At 39.0% G+C, this 19,527-nt stretch overlaps 3 protein-coding genes across 3 annotated transcripts; 2 read left to right on the top strand and 1 right to left on the bottom strand.

Moving 5' to 3' along the window:
• Positions 1–6,490: 6,490 nt before the first annotated feature.
• On the bottom strand, positions 6,491–6,964 carry LOC130737184 (uncharacterized). The gene is made up of 2 exons (XM_057588944.1): positions 6,633–6,964; positions 6,491–6,494 (listed from the first exon to the last, which is right to left on the bottom strand). The coding sequence occupies exons 1-2, from the start codon at positions 6,962–6,964 to the stop codon at positions 6,491–6,493; spliced, it is 336 nt and encodes a 111-aa protein (XP_057444927.1).
• A 2,387-nt stretch (positions 6,965–9,351) lies between these two features.
• Positions 9,352–11,308, top strand: LOC130740564 (uncharacterized). Its single transcript, XM_057593216.1, has one exon. It carries the CDS (start codon positions 9,818–9,820, stop codon positions 10,652–10,654), a length of 837 nt encoding a protein of 278 aa, XP_057449199.1. The 5' UTR covers positions 9,352–9,817; the 3' UTR covers positions 10,655–11,308.
• Positions 11,309–15,941: 4,633 nt separating this feature from the next.
• Positions 15,942–19,527, top strand: LOC130740563 (scarecrow-like protein 34). Its single transcript, XM_057593215.1, has 2 exons — positions 15,942–18,763; positions 19,269–19,527. The coding sequence occupies exon 1, from the start codon at positions 16,586–16,588 to the stop codon at positions 18,734–18,736; it is 2,151 nt and encodes a 716-aa protein (XP_057449198.1). The 5' UTR covers positions 15,942–16,585; the 3' UTR covers positions 18,737–18,763; positions 19,269–19,527.

The following is a 19,527-nucleotide window of genomic DNA, read 5'->3' as shown; positions in this document are numbered from 1 at the left end:
GAGCTCTATTTCGCCAACTCCACTACCACCACAAGATCGTCTATGAGACGGTTCTTCGCCGGATTTGCAGGAGGTCGCAACTCTGTCGTCATCGGAATCTGGGATGCGAGAACGATATAGTTAGATCTAAAGAAGACATGGAAGGTTAGATCTAAAGACGGTGTGGTCAGCAAACAATGGATCTCGTTCTTCACGACGCATCAAACGACAACGATATTCACGGTGGATGGGTGGCGGTGGCAGACCTCACCAATCATGGGTCTCTCTCAAGAAGAAGAACTCAGGCGAAGAAGAACAACACTTGAACAGTTTTTAGGAATTACTAGGATAAAAACTCACTTTTACTAAGGTAACTAATAAAGTAAGGGATCATTTAGCAAATAATAAAACTTCTATTTTTAAAAACAAAAATATTAGAAAAACATTATTACGAAAATAGAAAAGCCATCTCATTAATATGTGGTTCTATTCTACTGGCTCAACTAGGCGGAGGTACCATACCTGCAACTGGGAGGAGGCACCACAGAAGGTAATCTGGAATAGTGTTTTAATATGGTAATCTAACCTCATATTTTAACATTGTTTGCTTCTCATTCAAAAAGAAAAAAAAGTAATTGTTTGCTTCAATTCTTTTAATCTCTTTTTATTTATATATTATATTATTTTTTAAAGCTATATTATTAGTTGTTGCTTAATCATGTTTATTTATTTACAAGTTATCGTTTTAATTTTAGACTATAAGCATATTAATATTGCTATTTTGTTTTACAATTTTTTTATACTGAGTCAAAGAATCTAACCAATTACCCCTAGTGTGTCCAATGACTTATTGGCTTAATACCTTACCTTAAATTAGATTATGATTCAGTCTAGTTTTAAAACACTTAAAAAAAATCAAAACTTAGTGTAGTTAGGAATTTTTCCAGTTGTAACAAAAAAAAGTATAGCTTCTGAATCATATCTTAGATTGTATGAGCCCATTAATCAAAATCCACTATATTAGAACATGTCGTACTTGTTTGATAGTCAAATTTTTTTTTTTTTGAAGGTGATAGTCAAAATTTATTATAACGTGTTGAGCATGTGTCACTAATTCTTTCTAATTCAATTTTTATTGAAGACTTATCATTTTAAATTTGGTAGATTCATTGGATGGATAATTATCATCTTACCAATTTGGTAGATTCATTGGATGGATAATTCTTTCTAATTCAATTCTTTCTAATATTGTTTGAGAGTGATGAAGGAGGTTCAAATTTTGCAAAGAAAAAACCATTTGCAGTATTGATTGTTTTTCTGGATGAAGTATTGATTAATTAGTTTCAACTTTAATTTGATTGGACTGGATAAGTGGGGAATGATGATGAATTGAAGGAAAGAGAGAGAGAGAGAAAACGGAGAGGTAAATGTATCAGATTTTTTATGTAAAGAAACATCTAATGTACTTTCTTAAAAAGTAAAAACAGAAAAAAAAAGTGTAGAGTGATGATAAAAAAGAAAAAGTTATGGTTGCAAAAAACGTAATTCTAAGGAAGAGCCGCCCTTGTATATCTTTATCAATTATCATATACTCAAAATTGTAATTTTTTTTTTTGGTAATAAAACCATAAATTAAAGTACCTTGAAAACATTAGTCCTCCCTGAACGAAGGAGATCAACCACCCGCAACACACGATTAAACATGACCCTTATTCTCTTTAAATCAATGATGATGGAAAATAAAGACAAACACACTAATCACACTTCATTTCTTGCAAGAGTTTGAAACAATTCACATCATCATTAGTTGATCAATCATATATATATATATATGTATAGTCTCAAAGATTAAAAAAGAAAATCAAGGTTCATTAAATAAATGATAGCAAAGCTTAACAATTCTTTTAAGCTCGGTTCGGGGTGGTTGTCAATTTTCAGTTCTTAGTTTTTAAATTGAAATTTGAAAACAAAACGTGTACTAAGTTTTTATTGAATTTCAAAAAACCACACAATATGATTTTATGATTATGGTTTTTAGTTTTAAAAACACGTAACTTCATTCCAATTCTGCCCCTGTTGACCCAACCAACTCACCATTAATTAAAGTTGAAGGTGGGCCCGTGGATGTTGAATTGGGTGGGGCGGGTTTGTGCACAAACGGTCACTTGAAAACCCGTCTCCTGGTGCACGTTCAACAGCGTCTTCGCTTCCTACTCCATCGCCGGCGGTGGCGATGCATTCACAAGCGGCGGTTGCCACTTCTGGCGTGGTGGCGCCGGCGGCCGGCGTTCAAGAGGTGGCGGCCGGAAACCAGGTGGGTCAAGCGGTGTCTGAACCGCTTGTAGGCACGGTGGCGTGTTCTGCTGCGGCAAAACGGAGGCAGTTTCGAGCTCTGTGTTATTCTTTGGGGGATGCTTTTTCAGGCCCACCTCCGTTGAATTGGTTACGTGATGAATTGTCTGATGCTAGGAGTATTTGGAATTTGGGTAAGGAGTTTGGTGTTTCTTTTGATGGTGATGAGCATGAGGTGGTAAGCAGGTTGGCTGATATGGAGCGACGGGATGGGATCGATAACGGCAGTCGTCCAGGCTGCTCTAGTGGCAGGGGCAATGAAGTGGATCAATGAAGCTGCTCTCCTTTAATGTGAGAGGTTTGGGGGTGGGGGAGAAGAGGAGAGTTATTCGTGAGGTGGTTTGCCAGAATCAGGTTGAGGTGCTATGTGTACAGGAAACCAAGGTCCAGAATGTTGATAGTAGACTTTGTGGTATGTTGTGGGGTGATTCCGAGTTCGACTGGAAGGCAGTTCCGTCAGTGAATAGAGCCGGTGGGTTACTGTGTGTTTGGAATTCTCAAGTGTTTGCATTAGAAAGCTGTGTGGAAGGGCCTGGGTTTCTTGGTCTTGTTGGTGTTTGGAAGTCTAACCAACAGCGTTGTGTCATTGTTAATATTTATTCTGCTTGTGACTTAGAGGGGAAGCGAGCTCTCTGGTCTGCGTTGGTTGAGTGGCGTGCAAATTGTCAGATTTCTGCTTGGTGTCTTGCAGGTGATTTTAATGCTGTTCGGTATGAGGATGAAAGGAAGGGGATTGCAGGTGTGTTGCCATCACAAAGGAGGGAGATGGATGAGTTTAACGTGTTTATTGCTGACATGGAGTTAATGGATATCCCTTTAGCAGGCAGAAGGTTCACTTGGAGGAGGCCGAATAATCAAGCCAGAAGTAGGATTGATAGGTTCCTAATTTCTAATGATTGGGGCAACGTTTGGCCTAATTGCTCCCAATTGGTGCTAAACCGGGATATCTCTGATCATTGCCCTTTGCTGTTGCGGCAATCGTTCCATGATTGGGGCCCAAAGCCCTTCCGAGTGCTTAATTGTTGGCTTGAGGATCACAGGCTACCTTCCCTGGTGGCAAAGTCTTGGGCTGACATGCGTTTACATGGTTGGGGCGCCTATGTGCTTAAGGAAAAATTAAAAGGGCTTAAGGGTGCCTTGAAGACTTGGAACAAGCAGGTTTATGGGGATCTGAAAGTCAAGAGGGTGGAAATTGTTCAGCAGTTAAATTTCTTGGATGTCAAGGAGGAGGAAGATGGGTTGTCTCAGGGGGAGGTGGCTTTGAGGAATCAGTTACTGTCTGAGTTTTGGGCTGTCCTTAGGAGTCATGAATCTTTACTTTGTCAGAAGTCTAGGTCAAAGTGGATTTCTGAAGGAGACCAGAATACAGGTTTCTTCCATGCTACCATAAATTGGAAGAGGAGGGCGAATTCTGTAGTGGGTTTAATGGTGGATGGGTGTTGGGAAGAAGAGCCTAATAAGGTGAAGGGTGCAGTTCATGATTTTTTTGTGAATAAATTCAAGTCAGTGGCTTGCTTACGACCAAAACTTGATGGCGTTCAGTTTAAGTCTTTATCTGCTGGTGATAATTTTGCTCTAGTAGCTCCCTTTGATGAGCTTGACATTAAAACGGCTGTGTGGGAGTGTGGGGGAAACAAGAGTCCGGGGCCTGATGGGTTCAATTTTAAATTCATTCAGAAGTTTTGGGATGTTATGAAAGGTTATTTGGTTAGAGCGGTGAAGGAGTTTTGGCGTAGGGGTGCCTGGCCTAGAGGTTGCAATGCTTCTTTTATTGTTTTGATCCCCAAGGTGTCATCCCCTCAGGTGCTTAATGACTTTAGACCTATCTCTTTAATTGGTTGTATTTATAAGGTGATCTCCAAATTATTAGCAATTAGATTGAAAGCTGTCATTGGGAAAGTGATTGATGATCGTCAGTTTGCATTCATTGGAGGCCGGAATATGTTGGATAGTGTTGTTGTGATCAATGAAGTTGTGCATGAGGCTAAGGTTAAGAGGCGACCGAGTATCATCTTCAAGGTTGACTTTGAAAAGGCTTATGATTCAGTTGATTGGGGGTTCTTGGAATACATGATGAATCGAATGGGGTTCTGTGCTAAATGGATTGCCTGGATTATGGGGTGTCTTGGTTCTGCATCTATTTCAGTTTTGGTCAATGGGAGCCCAACTGGGGAGTTCCAAATGGAGAAGGGTCTTAGGCAGGGTGATCCTTTGGCTCCTTTTCTGTTTTTGATTGTGGCGGAAGGTTTGACGGGGTTGTTCAGTAATGCTGTGAGTTTGGGGAAATTTAAGGGGATTGCAGTGGGCAAGGAGGGTGATTTGGTGGTTTCTTTGCTACAGTTTGCTGATGATACTGTTTTTGTGGGAGAGGCTTCTATTCAGAATTTGGTGGTTTTGAAAAGTGTCCTCCGGTGCTTTGAATTGGTTTCTGGCCTCAAGGTGAATTTTCATAAAAGTAAATTGGCTTCTATTGCTACTTCCCCTGGTGTTGTTCAACAATTTGCTTCTTTTTTGAACTGCAAAGTTATGGCTATTCCTTTTGTGTATTTGGGCATCCCAGTTGGGGGAAGGGCTAACTGTGTCAAGACTTGGGACCCAGTAATTAAGAAATTGAGGGGCAGATTGTCAAAGTGGAAGCAGAAGATGATTTCTTTTGGGGGTCGCATTTGTTTAATTAAAAGTGTGCTTTCTGCCTTACCACTGTTTTTTTTTTATCTTTTTTCAAAATTCCAAAGGGTGTGGTGAAGGTGTGTGTTAGTATTATGCGCAATTTCCTGTGGGGAGGGGGTTCTGGAGATAAGCGCATTGCTTGGGTAAAGTGGGAGAAAATTTGTCTCCCCAAGGAGGAGGGTGGCTTGGGTGTGAAGGACCTGACTTTGTTTAACAGAGCTTTACTTGGTAAGTGGTTGTGGAGATGGAGGACAGAGCAAAATTCTCTCTGGTGTCGTGTTTTAAAAGCTAAGTACAAGGATGAGTTGTATGTAAAAGAATCTGCTTGGTGGCGTGATGTTAAGGATGCCTGTTGCCCGGACTTATTGAATTGGTTTGAGGAAGGGGTTAGTAAATCAGTGCGAGGGGGTGATAGTACTCAACTATGGCTTGAAGATTGGACTGGATCAGGGAAACTTAGGGATGTTTTTTATAGGCTTTATAATTTGTCTAAGCAAAAACGAGCTATGGTGCGTGACTGTGGGAGGTGGGAGCAGGGTGTATGACACTGGTGTCTGTCATGGCGGCGTCCGTTAGGTGAGCGGGAGCAATCTTGGCTTTTGTCTTTCTTACAAGTTCTTGATTCTGTCCCTCTTTCAGAAGGCACTTTGGATGGTTGGATTTGGCGACCAAGTCCAGATGGGAATTATTCAGTTAGCTCTGCTTATGCTTTTGTGCAGGCTCCTTTGCTGGGTGGCTCAGATTTGGCTTTTGGGCTTCTGTGGAAATCTTTTGCTCCTTCTAATGTTCAAGCTTTTGTTTGGAGGTGTCTCCATAATCGGATTCCAAGCATGGATAATTTGGTGAGACGTAGGGTTCTGTTAAATGCAGAAGCAGCTGCTTGTAGGTTTTGCTTGGGGGGTATGGAAACTGGCCACCATCTTCTACTGTCTTGTGCTTGCTCCTGGGGGTTGTGGAATCAATGCTACAAGTGGTTGGGGTTTCAAACGGTGCTCCCTGATTCAATTCGAGCTCATTTTTTGCAGTTTAAGTTTGGGTGGAATGAGTTTCAGCATTTAGGTATTTTGTCTATTTGGTTTGCCACAGTTTGGACAATTTGGGGGATTAGGAATGGTTTGATATTTAGAGGGGAACCAGTTTGTTGGACTTCTGCTTTAGAATTGGTCAAATGGAGATCTTGGCAGTGGAATAGAGCTAATATGAAGGGATTTTGTTACTCTCTTTTCGAGTGGTCGACAAGTCCGGTGACGTGCGTGTGCTCTGTGTAATTGGTTTGTTTTTATTGGGGTTGGGCATGAGTTTTGTGGGTTGTTTTGAGTAGGTTGGGATGTTTTGTTTGTCCTGGTTTTCATGCTCTTGGTATGCTCTAGTTGTCCATGCGTTTGGTATGCTGGTCTTCTAGAGTGCTTTAGTTTTTTGTTGTTCTTTTCCTCTTCTTTTGTATTTGGGTTTAGCACCCCTTGTGCTAAGTGTGAATACAATATTTGGCTTATCTAAAAAAAAAAAATGTAACTTCATTACCACCACTTGCCACCGCCACCACCACCATCTTCACCACAGCCACCACCACCACTGCAACACACCTCCACCGCCACCACAACCACCTTCACCGCTGCCACCACCACCTCCACCTTTCACCAGTACCATCACCACCACCACCACCATCTTCTCCACAGCCACCACCACACCCTCCACCACCACCACAACCACCTTCACCACGATCACAACTGCTACCACCACCTCCACCCTCCACCAGTACCACCCCAATCTTCCCCACGACCACCACCACTGTCGCCGTCACCACACCCACCATCGGCACCACCACCCTCCAATGCCACCACCCGTCACCGGCACCACCACCACCATCCAACACCTCCAAGCCACAACCATCACCGCAGGTACCACCACTCTCCAACACCTCCACCTCCAACATCGCCACCACCACTACCACCACCGTTGTCATTGCCACTACCAACCTCCAACACCACCACTTCCACATCCACCACCACCATCGACTTCACTACAACCACCACCTCCACCATCACAATCATCATCGTCGCCACAATCATCATGTCGCTGCAACCACAACTATCGTCGCAGCCACAAGGTAACATCTATACCTCCGCCACCACACCTTCAACGCCACCATAACCACTTCCAACATCGCCGATGTTGGCACCACCACCCACATTACCACCTCCACCACCATCGCCATAAGTTGTCAAAAAAAGTAAATCAAAGAAAAACAAACTTCTTTATTTAATTACTTTATGTAGCCCAAACACACAAGGGGACAAAAATTATTGGGTATGGAGAAGTAAAACTCTTGTATATAATAATAAGATAAATTGTGAGATATATAATAATGGTAAAGTATCTATTTCCCTTTAATTTGTGAATAATTTATGTCACTCTTTACTTACACACTACTACATTCTTTATTAATTGTTCACTTTGAAAAAAAAATTATTTATATATATTCATCCACTTAGCATTTCAAGAAAACATTAAATGACGTTTTCCCCAATGATGCTATTGTAAGAGCAGTAAATGAGAACAGATCAAACACATTCTAGAGGGTAAAATGAGAAAATAAATAATAATTTTCTGAAAATTAACAAAATTAATTGCACTCCTTAATATGTGTATTTCTTCTCAAAGTAGAAGAAAGATGGAATTCTTCAATGATTTTATTGAAGAGGTTGAGCTTGTTGATTTTCCCCTGCTGGGAAAGAAATTTACTTGGTATAGACCCAACGGCCAAGTGATGAGTAGATTGGATCGCTTTCTTGTATCACAAGATTGACTTTCTTCTTGGCCCGATTGCGTACAAGAAGTCCTTGACCGTGAGATATCTGACCATTGTCCCTTGTTGCTCCGGCTTTCTAAACAAGATTAGGGGCCTCAACCGTTCCGTGTCCTTAACTATTGGTTCCATGACCCATGCTTCAAACCGTTTGTCGAAACCACTTGGCCTTTGACACAAGCTACTGGTTGGGGGGCCTTTGTAGTTAAAGATAGGCTAAAGAGCCTGAAATTGAGCTTGAAGCAATGGAACAAAGATGTCATTGGTAACATAAATACTAAAAGGATGAAGATCGTGAAGGAGCTTAATGACTTGAATAAGAAGGCAGAAGATATTCCTCTTGTTGCCGAGGAAGTAACTAAGAGAAAGGAGCTAGGTGTTGAATATTGGAGACTAGCTACACTAAATGAATCTTTACTTTGCCAAAAAGCAAGGATTAATTGGATCAAGGAAGGTGATGCTAATACAAGCTTCTTCCATGGTATGGTTAACTGGCGATAGAGGCAGAACTCTTTGATTGGCCTTGATCTAGAGGGGAGATGGAGTGAAGATCCAAGCGAAATTAAAACAACAGTAAAGGACTTCTTTGTACGGAAATTTAGGGAGGTTAGTTGGGCTTCCCCTACCTTGGATGGAATTTCTTTCTGGTGTCTCTCCTCTGCTGATAACAATGCCTTAATTGCTCCTTTTGACTTTGAGGAGTTAAGAGAAGCGATGTGGGATTGCGATGGTGATAAAAGCCCGGGTCCGGATGGCTACAATTTCAAGTTCATTAAGTCTTTCTGGCACCTTCTTAAGGATGATTTATTGAGAATGGTTACATAATTTCACACTCATGGCAAATGGCCAAGAGGAACCAATACCTCTTTCATAGCTCTAATTTCGAAGGTGGAGTCTCCTCAAGGTCTAAGAGAATTTAGACTTATATCTCTAGTAGGGTGCATGTACAAGGTGGTCTCTAAGATCTTATAAAAAAGATTGAAGTGTGTCTTACCAAACCTTATTGACGAGTGCCAATCCGCTTTCCTAGGTGGTAGAAACATGCTGGATAGTGTCCTTATTGCAAATGAGGTGGTTCATGATGCTAAAGGGAGGGGAGTGCCAACAATGGTGTTCAAGGTAGACTATGAGAAGGCCTACAACTCAGTTAGGTTGAGTTTTCTCTTCTACATGCTTGAGAGGATGAACTATGATTATAAGTGGATTAGCTGGATCTGAGGTTGTTTGTACTCTTCAACGGTTTCGGTCCTAGTTAATGGTTGCCCTATGGAGGAATTCAAGATGGAGAAAGGCCTTCGACAAGGGGACCCGATTGCTCCTTTCTTGTTTCTTATAGTGGCCGAAGGTATTAATGGGATGTTAAAATGTGATGTCTCATTAGGAAAGTTCTCACCCTACACCTTTGAGAACTCTAGCACTTTAAGTGTGTCCTTACTCCAATTTGCTGATACACTATTTATCGACGAGGCATCTATCCAAAATGTGGTTACTTTGAAGTGCATTCTTCGTTGCTTTGAGCTAGTTTCGGGCTTGAAAGTTAATTTTGCTAAGAGCAAAATTGTGGGGATTGCTATAGAAAATGACTTGGAGAGGAGGATGGCTGCAATACTTCACTGTAGAATCTCAAGACTCCCCTTTGTGTACCTTGGTCTTCCAATTTGTGGCAAGCGAAGGAGCCTTAGATTACGGGATCCTATCATTTTGAAATTCAAGAAGAGACTCTCAAAGTGGAAACAAAAGTCCCTTTCTTTTGGAGGTAGACTTTGCCTTATTACAAGTGTTTTGACTTCCCTCCCCGTCTTTTATTTATCTTTTTTCAAAATGTCGGTGGGGATCCTAGCCCAATATGATAAATTGATGAGATCATTTCTTTGGGGAGCCTCTGATGGAGAAAAGAAAACAGCGTGAGTGAGGTGGGATTTGGTGTGTAGGCCAAAGGAAGAAGGAGGGTTGGGAGTTAGAAACTTGGAACTGTTCAACAAAGCCTTGGTAGGCAAGTGGCGATGGAGGATGTTGAAGGAGCGGGATAGTTTGTGGTACAAAATCTTGAAGACTAAATACAATGACATGGTTCCTTCCACAACATCTTGTTGGTGGAAAGACTTGCATTCGTTGTGTTTTGAGGAGGGTGGAGGACAATGGATAGAAGGAGGTCTTTGCAGGAAAATTGGAGAGGGCAATGAGGTGAATTTTTGGCATGTTAACTGGTTAAGTTCTGGTATTTTGAAAGAGAAATTTTGGAGACTATTCAACCTCTCGGTCCAACAAAACTATACTGTCAAAGAGATGGGAAGATGGTCAAATGGAAGCTGGATTTGGGAGCTTCTTTGGCAAAGACCATTCTTGCATCGTGAGGTTGATATGATGGATGAGCTGATGAATATAATTGCCAATCACTCACTCACTGAGGGCACACCGGATAGCTGGGTTTGGACCAAAGAAGAGGGAGGATCCTACTCCGTCAAATCGGCTTATGATTTACTGCAAAGAGATGTGTTGGAACCCCTAGACAAAGTGTACCAGAACTTGTGTTCTATCAAAGCTCCCTCAAATGTTATGTGCCTAGCTTGGAAGGTTCTGTTGAATCGGATACAATCGAAGGAAAATTTGAAACGAAAGGGGATTATCCAAGACACTTCCCAAACCACTTGCCCCTTTTGTCTAGCAGCTGTGGAATCAACCTCGCATCTGTTCTTCACATGTCCTAAATCCTGGCAGGTGTGGATTTCAGTATATCGCAGGCTAGGAATCAGTGTGGTCTCACCGGAAGAAGGCAGAGCACACATGCTGATGTTCTTGGATAGCTGCTGCGCCAGGGATAGGAAATCGGGAATGAGCTTCATCTAGTTATCAACAATCTGGTTTATATGGCATCTCAGAAACAGATTATAAGCCAGATTGGTCTTCGATGGTGAAATTCTTGATCTATCATCAGCTCTAGACTCAATCCAATACAAGTCTTGGATTTGGATGAAAGGAAAATTGAAGGGATTCCATTATTTTTTAATTGAATGGAGCTCGAACCCTCTTATTTGTTTAGGAACTCTCTGAGCCAATCTGTGATAGTTTTAGTGGCAGAAGATTTCACGGTTTTGGTCTTGTCTGCCGGCCTACTGCCTTTGCTAATTTCGTGATTCCACCATCTGCATTTTATCCCTTATGCAACAGTAACTTTGTGCCTTAGTGGATGGTGGTCTTTTGGCTCTTTTATCCTGGTTTATGCATTAGACTCTACTCTGTCTACAGGGAATCTTTTGGAAATTGCTTTGGGAATGAAGGCTCTTTCTCCATTGGTTGGCTGGTCATGAATAACCAATTCTTAGCCCAAGTCTCTTTTCCTTGTCTGTTATGTGTTTCTCCTCTCCTCTGCAACTCTCACTGTTGATGTTATTTATTCTATCTCTTTGTCTATTCTTTCTTCTCCCTCTATTTTGTATTTGGTTTGAAGTACACCTAGTACTTCCATTAATATATTTATTGATTTGCTGATAAAAAAAAGTGTATTTCTTCTCTCTCAATACAGTCAAATAGGAACAAATGTAGTATATCACAATAGTTTTTCTCTATTAATAACTGACAAAATAACACTTTTATATTTTCACATTACAATTAATATATATAACCTAATTTTTCATTATTTCATTACCCCTCTCAAATTTCCATAACATAGACTCTCTCTGTTTCTTTTTAAGTGTCGTTTTAGAAGAATTTTTTTGTTCCTATTTAACTGTCATTTTGATGTTTTAAGGTTCTATTTGTCAATTATACCCTTACTTTTTCAATAACTCCACTTCACATTTTCCATAAAATTCTCCTTTCTTAATAACTATGAAGAACTTTATGACTTGATGATTGAGTGAGAGTGGTAGATGGTTTAATGATATGAGAGAGTGGAAAAAAACTAACAATCCACTATCTTAGTTAGAGAGTTTTATGACTTTATGATTAAGATGTGAGAGGGTAGAATGAGAAAAAACTCTATAACAATCCACTATCTTGGTTGGAGAGCTTTATGCTAAAATGACACTTAAAAAGGAACGGAGAGAGTACCATACACGTAATAACTTTTTAAACCTAATACAAATGCTCCATTTTGATCTTGGTAAAAAAAAAGTGGTACTCTTTTTCCTTCACTAGTTTTTTCAAGGGGTTTTTTTCTAGTAAGGTTTTAATGAGACTTCTTTTTAAGATCTTTCTTCCAAAGAGGGGTGGGTTGTCATTAGTTTTTTTATGTATTTTTTTCTCTTCTATTTTCACCTGTATTGGGTTAAAGTACCCTATATACTTTAACCAAGTGAGTTGATGTAGTGGTTCAGCACTTCATCCTTTAAGCAAGTGATTGGAGGTTCGAATCCCAACTCTTGCGAATAGAAAAAACTCATTAGTCAGCACCCTACCGCTTAGTACGCTGACCGTGGGGCGAGAGATTAGTCTCACGGCTATCGACTGTGGGGATACCTTGGTCAAGACAAAAAAAAAGTACCTATATACTTCACTTCAATATATAAATTTCATTGCTTATAAAGAAAAAAACATTACCCTCTCAACGGCCCTAAGAGACAAGTATCACAACAACATTTGTTTACATTTTTTTGGGTACAACATTTGTTTATGTTTTAATGTCTAGGATGAGTTTGTATCATTGCTTATAAAGAAAAAAACCTTACCCTCTCAACGGCTCTAAGAGACAAGTATCACAACAACATTTGTTTACGTTTTTTTGGGTACAACATTTGTTTATGTTTTAATGTCCAGGATGAGTTTGCATTTTGTATTGAATGCTTATCTATTAGGAAGTTTCCTATACTCTCATATCATTGAGTCAAAAGAATTATTTTAAAATTAAGAATTTTTAAATATTTTCTGTAAACCCCATGTAAACTCTAATAATACTGTAACAAAAAAAAACTAATAATACTAAGATGAGATATCTATATACTTTAGAAAAGAGGAAGGTTGTGAGACTCACCTTGCTGATTTGGCATTCCAAGAATTACTTTCATCCAATCTCTCTCTTTGTCTGACAAGTGTCACCGTCTTATTGATTTGGACCAAAACATTACAAAGCCCATTTTTATTTCAGTTTTATATGGAGGTCCATTATTGAAGGCTTATTGAATGCTGATTTTTTATTATTATTTTTTTAGTCATTCATTAATTGCTAACATAAAATATCCACATTAATAGCTAATTAACATTTTGACTATTTCAACTATTTAATTACAAATAATTTTTGTTTTGCACCACAAGATCCATGTGTTTAAATAGAATTACTATTTTTCAAAAATATTCGAAATAGTTTCGAATTTCCTATAATTACTGATTGCCTGTGTGAGGACTGTCAACAACGTGTTTCTCAATTTCTTTTTAAAATAAATGCGTTTCTCAGTTAAATAACACCTTTCCTATAATTAATCATTTTCATAAATGAGATATATTGACCTATCATTCATAATAATTATAAGTGAACCGTGCGTTTGTAATATTTTAATAAATGGAATCACTATTTAATATCATGATTTGTAACGCACGGGGTAGTATTTTAATATCATGTTTGATACATTCCATTCTTATGAAGAAAAAATTACCCTGGAATTGATTGAATTTCCTATTTTGAGTGGTAAATCACCTCATGCTATTAAAAGTCACTATAAGCGTACGATTTAAATTTTGGTTGAAAAAAAAAAATTTGTGCCGGCTAATTTCAAATACCATTCATAATACCCTAATTTCCCTACATTTTTTAACTTGCATTGAGAAGTAACCCTAATTATGAAATTTCTATATAAATCACCTCATGTTATTCTTCAACTTTATCAGTCCTTCCAATTCCCACCAACTATTAGTTTTGAAAATTCTGAATATTACCCATCAAACACTCATCTTTTTGAACTCAACTTTTGGGAGGATACGTCCACTATCAGTGAGCCTTTGTTAATTATTTTGTAGTTATATTATTCGCACTGTATTAACAATTTCTGATATCTGGATATTTTAGATATAATCGGTGTTTTGAGTAAGGTTGGACGAGTACAAGAGTTCACAATCCTTAGAAAGATTGAGAAGGTCGTCCGAATTGATCGACCTTTCTGCAGCAGGGTAAAATTACCTAGGTACCTCGACCACTAAAATTGTTCAACGGAAAAATATGTATTTTTATGAGAATTTTTTTAGTCTATGTTATAATGTTGTTTTTTTTACTGATGTAGGAAATTCCAATAGATATGTGCTGGAATGGAGCCAACCAGAATTTTGTATCGACCAACTCTTTGAAGAACCTCTCATGATCAAGTAGCGCTGCTAGCTATCGTCTGAACGTGAACAAAATAACTGCATTTATTTTGTTAATAAATCTCGACAAATGCACGACAACATCATCTCCATGAAGTATATGTGGAGATATTTAGGTTGCATGGTCTGAAATATGGAAGACATAATTCCTTTTTCATTTGTATTATGAAAAGTTGTTTTGTTTATTAATTCTTTGGGTAGGTTGTGACCCAATTCCAATAATCAATTATGTGATGTTAAGTTACTTTTAGAAATTTAAGTAATAATTCAATGCATGGAAACTTATGTAATATTTAAAAATATTATAATTGAGGTGGAGTAGTAATTAGGTCGACCAAAATGGACTCAGGTTGTGAGTGTGCTTAGCTCAACCCACTTATGGGGTGGGTTCAGTTGGAAAAATACAGGTTTACATTTAGATGAATGATTTGTCTTCGCTCAATAACTTAATGGGCTACACAAATGAAAAAAAAATAATTAATTTCTTATCTCTTTTTAAAGTATGATCATTAACTACAAGATATAAGGTTTGTTGGCGTTTCTATAAGGTTTGTTTAACATTTTTAAATTATACACAATTTATATTTGTATTGGTTATTGATTATTACTCTTATATAAATTTTTTCCTTTGTAGGTTCTATAGCTCAAATATGCTTGATTAACAACATGATTGGTTATGAAGTTTTTATCATTAATCATGAACTACAACTTCTAATAAGGGTTCATGTTGTTGTTATTGTTATGTTTAACTTAGGATTAATTGCAACTTTGGTCCCCGACGTTTACCAATTCCACGATTTTGGTCCCTCACCTAATTTAATTACATGGATGGTCCCCGACGTTTTAGGCCGTGTGCAACGTTAGTCATACCGTTTATTTCTTAATGGATGAGACTTACGTGGACGTCCAATTGGAGAGAAAAACGAGGTATGAGGAGAGAGAGAAGCACGTGAGTATCACTTGACCCTTATCTGAACCATTATACCCAAACTCCTGACCTCCCTAGAACGAAGAAGGTAACACGATTTAGATCCCTAGGGTTTCAGATTTCGGTATAATGGGTTCATATAAGGTTCACGTGAGTTCACGTGATACTCACGTGCTTCCCTCTCTTCTCATACCTCCTTTTTCTCTCCAACTAGACGTCCACGTAAGTCTCCTCCATTAAGAAATAAACGGTAGGACTAACGTTGCACACGACCTACAACGTTGGGGACCATTCATGTAATTAAATTAGGTTAGGGACCAAAATCGTGGCATATGTAAACGTCGGGGACCAAAGTTGCAATTAAGCCTTTAACTTATTTCAATTTCAATGTAATGCATTCCTTAAAAACTGAGTTCTTATTACTATTCAAGTGTTGTCATTATGAGGTCTATACAACCTAATCAAATTAATATATTTACTGTGGTCATCCATCTACATGTTTGTAACATATGTTCGGTTTCATCTTTGTTCTACTTACTGAAAACATATTTCTACTGATTCATTTTTACAATAAATTTAATCGCCGTGCAACGCACGGGAAAAGAACACTAGTTTGAATCAGAAAAAACCTCAACCTCAACGGGGCAAAACTTACCTTACCTACTTTTCTCTAAATCCCATGATTTTATCTGCAAAAATTTAGAAATAAGTTTGTAAAAAACAATACTCCCCCATAGTCAAAAGACAAAACCATAATACAGACCGAGCATCAACCCTCTTTCTTAAAAAATAATTTTATTTTCAGCAAATAATGTATTAAAGAAATACCCCAGTGGGTAATCACTACTTACAAAGAAACTGAGAAAAAATAAACACACCATCCAACACCTAAGCCATTTGCTAAACGACAGGAAGCAAAGGCACTGATACTGATACATACCAACATTCCATAAACTAACACTCACACAGGTCCATAGTGTGACTCAAATTCTCCACTGCAATACCCGATACAGAACTTCAACAGTAGGCTGGTGACAGGCACAAACCAGCAAAAAAATTAAGATCAGACAAAATCCAAATAGTCAAGATCAGAGATACTCTAGGCAGTTTCTCGGATTTGTGCTCCAATCACTCCAAGATACGCAGAACTTTCGGTTTTTGGCTCTCAACCACTTCCAAGCTCTTACCTGAGCTAACTCCCACACTCTCTCTGCATCTTTCACCCCTTCTTTAAATATAACATTGTTTCTACACTGCCAAATAGACCATAAGACTGCCACCGATCTTAAAAAATAATACATCCATCTAAAAGACATCCAATTTTTCCCTCCATCACTCTCTTTCTTAAATGTCTGCATCTCTACAAATCATTTTCTTTCTTAAAAAGAATGAACAATAATTTAGTTCAGGGTTAGGTGAATTCAAATCTTCCTCACAACCATATCTAACTAGTTTCTCGCATGGCTCCAATTTTCTTTTATGTTCATGCTTTTTTTTTAACAGAAGCATTGAGTATTTGACTTAGGCATCGGTGAGTGTTTCTAAAATAGGAAAGGAAGATGGATCCAACTTTTTATGGGGACAGCGATTTCACAAACGGATACCAGTTTTGTGAAGAAGGGAACATATTTGTCTCGGATCCAAATCCATATGCAGCATACTGGGATGTGTATCATCAACATGTTGACCCTCTTGGTTTTGCAGCAAATACAAGCTCTGTAGAAGAAGGTTCTGTGACATCCATGTCCATGAACTCGGTGACAGATCCTTCTCTAGAAGACACTGACTTCTCAGAAACCACCAAGTTCATAAGCCAAATCCTGATGGAAGAGAACCTTGAACAGGGTCCATTTTATGACTCCTTGAGCCTGCAACTCACAGAGAAATCATTCCATGATGCTCTCATAGAAAACAACTCATCTCTATCGCCCAATCAACACCACTTCAATGTTCGAAGCCCTTACTGTGAAACAACTAGCAGTGACAGTGACAACAGCAGCAATTTACACTACAATTCTGGTGAGTTGAATTCCCCTCCTCTGGATACCCCTGTTGCTGTTATTGGTAATCATGCTTTTCAACTTAATTCTCATGGACTGCTAGATTTGGATTCTTCTGTTACCAAACCATTGGCGCAAAATATTTTCAGTGATGCAGATTCTGTCTCCCAATTCAGGAGAGGGTTAGAGGAAGCTACCAAGTTTCTTCATCCTCCAGAACCCCTGATTGAGACCGGTCTAGATTCAAGGGGAGAATCATCCAATATAGTTGAGGAGAATTCTTTTGGGTTAAAGGGTCGTAGAAAGAGCCGTGAGCGTGAAGAAAGTGATTCTAATGAAGAAGGGAGAAGTACCAAGCAATCAGCAGTTGGTGTTGTTGATGAGGATGACTTATCTGATATGTTTGAACGAGTGCTGATTAATATGGAACAATTACCACTTGGTAACGAACACGATTCCATAGAGAGTGGCTTAGCAAAAGAGAAACAGCAAGGTGAAAAGCCACCTTCATCTGATGGAAGGAAGGCTCATCCAAATAAACAAGGCAGGAAGAAGGAAACGGTGGACGTGAGGGCTCTTCTGCTTCTTTGTGCACAAGCTATTCATACCAATGATAACAGGGCTGCTAATGAACTTCTAAAGCAGATAAGACAGCATTCTTCTCCCTTTGGTGATGGGTCACAAAGATTGGCTCATTACTTTGCGAATGGCCTTGAGGCACGCTTGGTTGGGGATGTTACCGGTGCACAATTATTTTATTCTACTCCAACTCCAACCCACAAGACAACCTCTGCTGATGATTTCTTCGAAGGTTTCCAAGTTTATCTATCTCATAACCCGCACAAAAGGTTTGCACATTTCTATGTTAACAAAATGATTAAGAAAGCATCTGCAAAAGCAGAAACTCTTCATATTATTGATTTTGGAATCTCATATGGCTTCCAGTGGCCATTACTCATCAAGTTTTTATCAGAAAGAGATGGAGGACCTCCCAAGCTGAGGATCACAGGGATAGAGTTCCCTTTACCTGGCTTTCGCCCCACACAAAAAATTGAGGAGACTGGTCGTCGTTTGGCTAACTATTGCAAGCGTTTCAATGTTCCCTTTGAGTACACTGCCATAGCATCACGGAACTGGGAAACCATTCGAGTTGAAGACCTTAGAATTAAGAGCCATGAGTTTGTTGCTGTCAACTCCATGATGAGGTTCAAGAATTTGCTGGATGAGACTATTGAAATGAACAGTCCCAGAGATGCTGTTCTGCTTTTGATCAGGAAGATAAATCCAGATGTTTTTGCTCAGTCCATCATTAATGGATCTTTCAGTACCCCTTTTTTTGCCACACGGTTTAGGGAGGCCTTGTTCCATTTTTCTGCTGTTTTTGACATGCTTGACACTGTCATATCCCGGGAAAACCAATGGAGGGTGATAGATGAGAGGGAGGTTGTGGGTCGTAGCTCTATGAATGTGATAGCATGTGAAGGTTTGGAGAGGATTGAGAGGCCTGAGACATACAAACAGTGGCAGGTTAGGAACACAAGGGCTGGTTTCAAGCAGCTTCCTCTGAACCAGAAATTGATGGCCAAGTTTAGGAGCAAGTTAATGAAATGGCACCCTGATGATTTTGTGATTGATGAAGACAGCAATTGGATGCTTCAAAGTTGGAAAGGACGCATTTTGAATTGTTCTACCATCTGGGTGCCTGCATAATGAACTTATCACACACTTGAATGTCAGGTAACTATAAGAGGAGGGGGTGGGTAATTTGTAAGTAGAAGGATTTTGTTTCTGTAAATGTTGCTATACTTAGCTCCCTTCTTTTTTCTTTTTCCCTTCTACTCTCTACTTTCTGTAAATGAAGTACCCCTTGTACTTCATTCAATATAATTCTGATTGCTTATCAAAAAAAAAAGGTAACTATAAGAATCTGACCTGGGTTTGAACTTTCTCCATGTTTTTTGAGTCATAGTCCTACCAATACTTGATTACTTGAGATACTTCTGCTTGTGTCTAGCAATGAGGAAGCTTATTTTGCTACTTAAACGGTTTCTGGTTCTGCAATTTCCTTCCAACTAAACCAAACAGCAGTAGCAGGAACCAGTGATTATCATTTTTCTCCAAACGAATTACTGTGCCTTATAAATTGAGATGATACTAATTCAAATTGTTCCAGAGTAATTTGAAAATGAATTACTCATTATCCAAGGATTATTCACCCTAGCAATTTATGGAATTGGTGCAGAAACTCATCGGACTCTCAACCCTCTGCAGAAGCCCAATGACGCCGTAGTGCAGCTTTAGTGGCGCTTTGCTTCGAAAACACAAACAACCATAGCTTCATCAACAACAGCAAGCACAGGGCGTAATCATGGTTGAACAGAGACACAGTAACAGCTGCAAGATCTGCATTAAATAATATTATGTAGCTATTTTTGGCTTATATCATTATCTCATGTTTTAGATTGAACCAGTTCACATACCCAGCTAGTTTTTTTTAACAA

Source organism: Lotus japonicus, chromosome 2, assembly GCF_012489685.1.
Source record: "Lotus japonicus ecotype B-129 chromosome 2, LjGifu_v1.2".
In the NCBI taxonomy this organism is placed as follows: domain Eukaryota; kingdom Viridiplantae; phylum Streptophyta; class Magnoliopsida; order Fabales; family Fabaceae; genus Lotus; species Lotus japonicus.
Note: the sequence above shows the minus strand (reverse complement) of the source record. Positions and strands in the feature narration are given on the sequence as shown.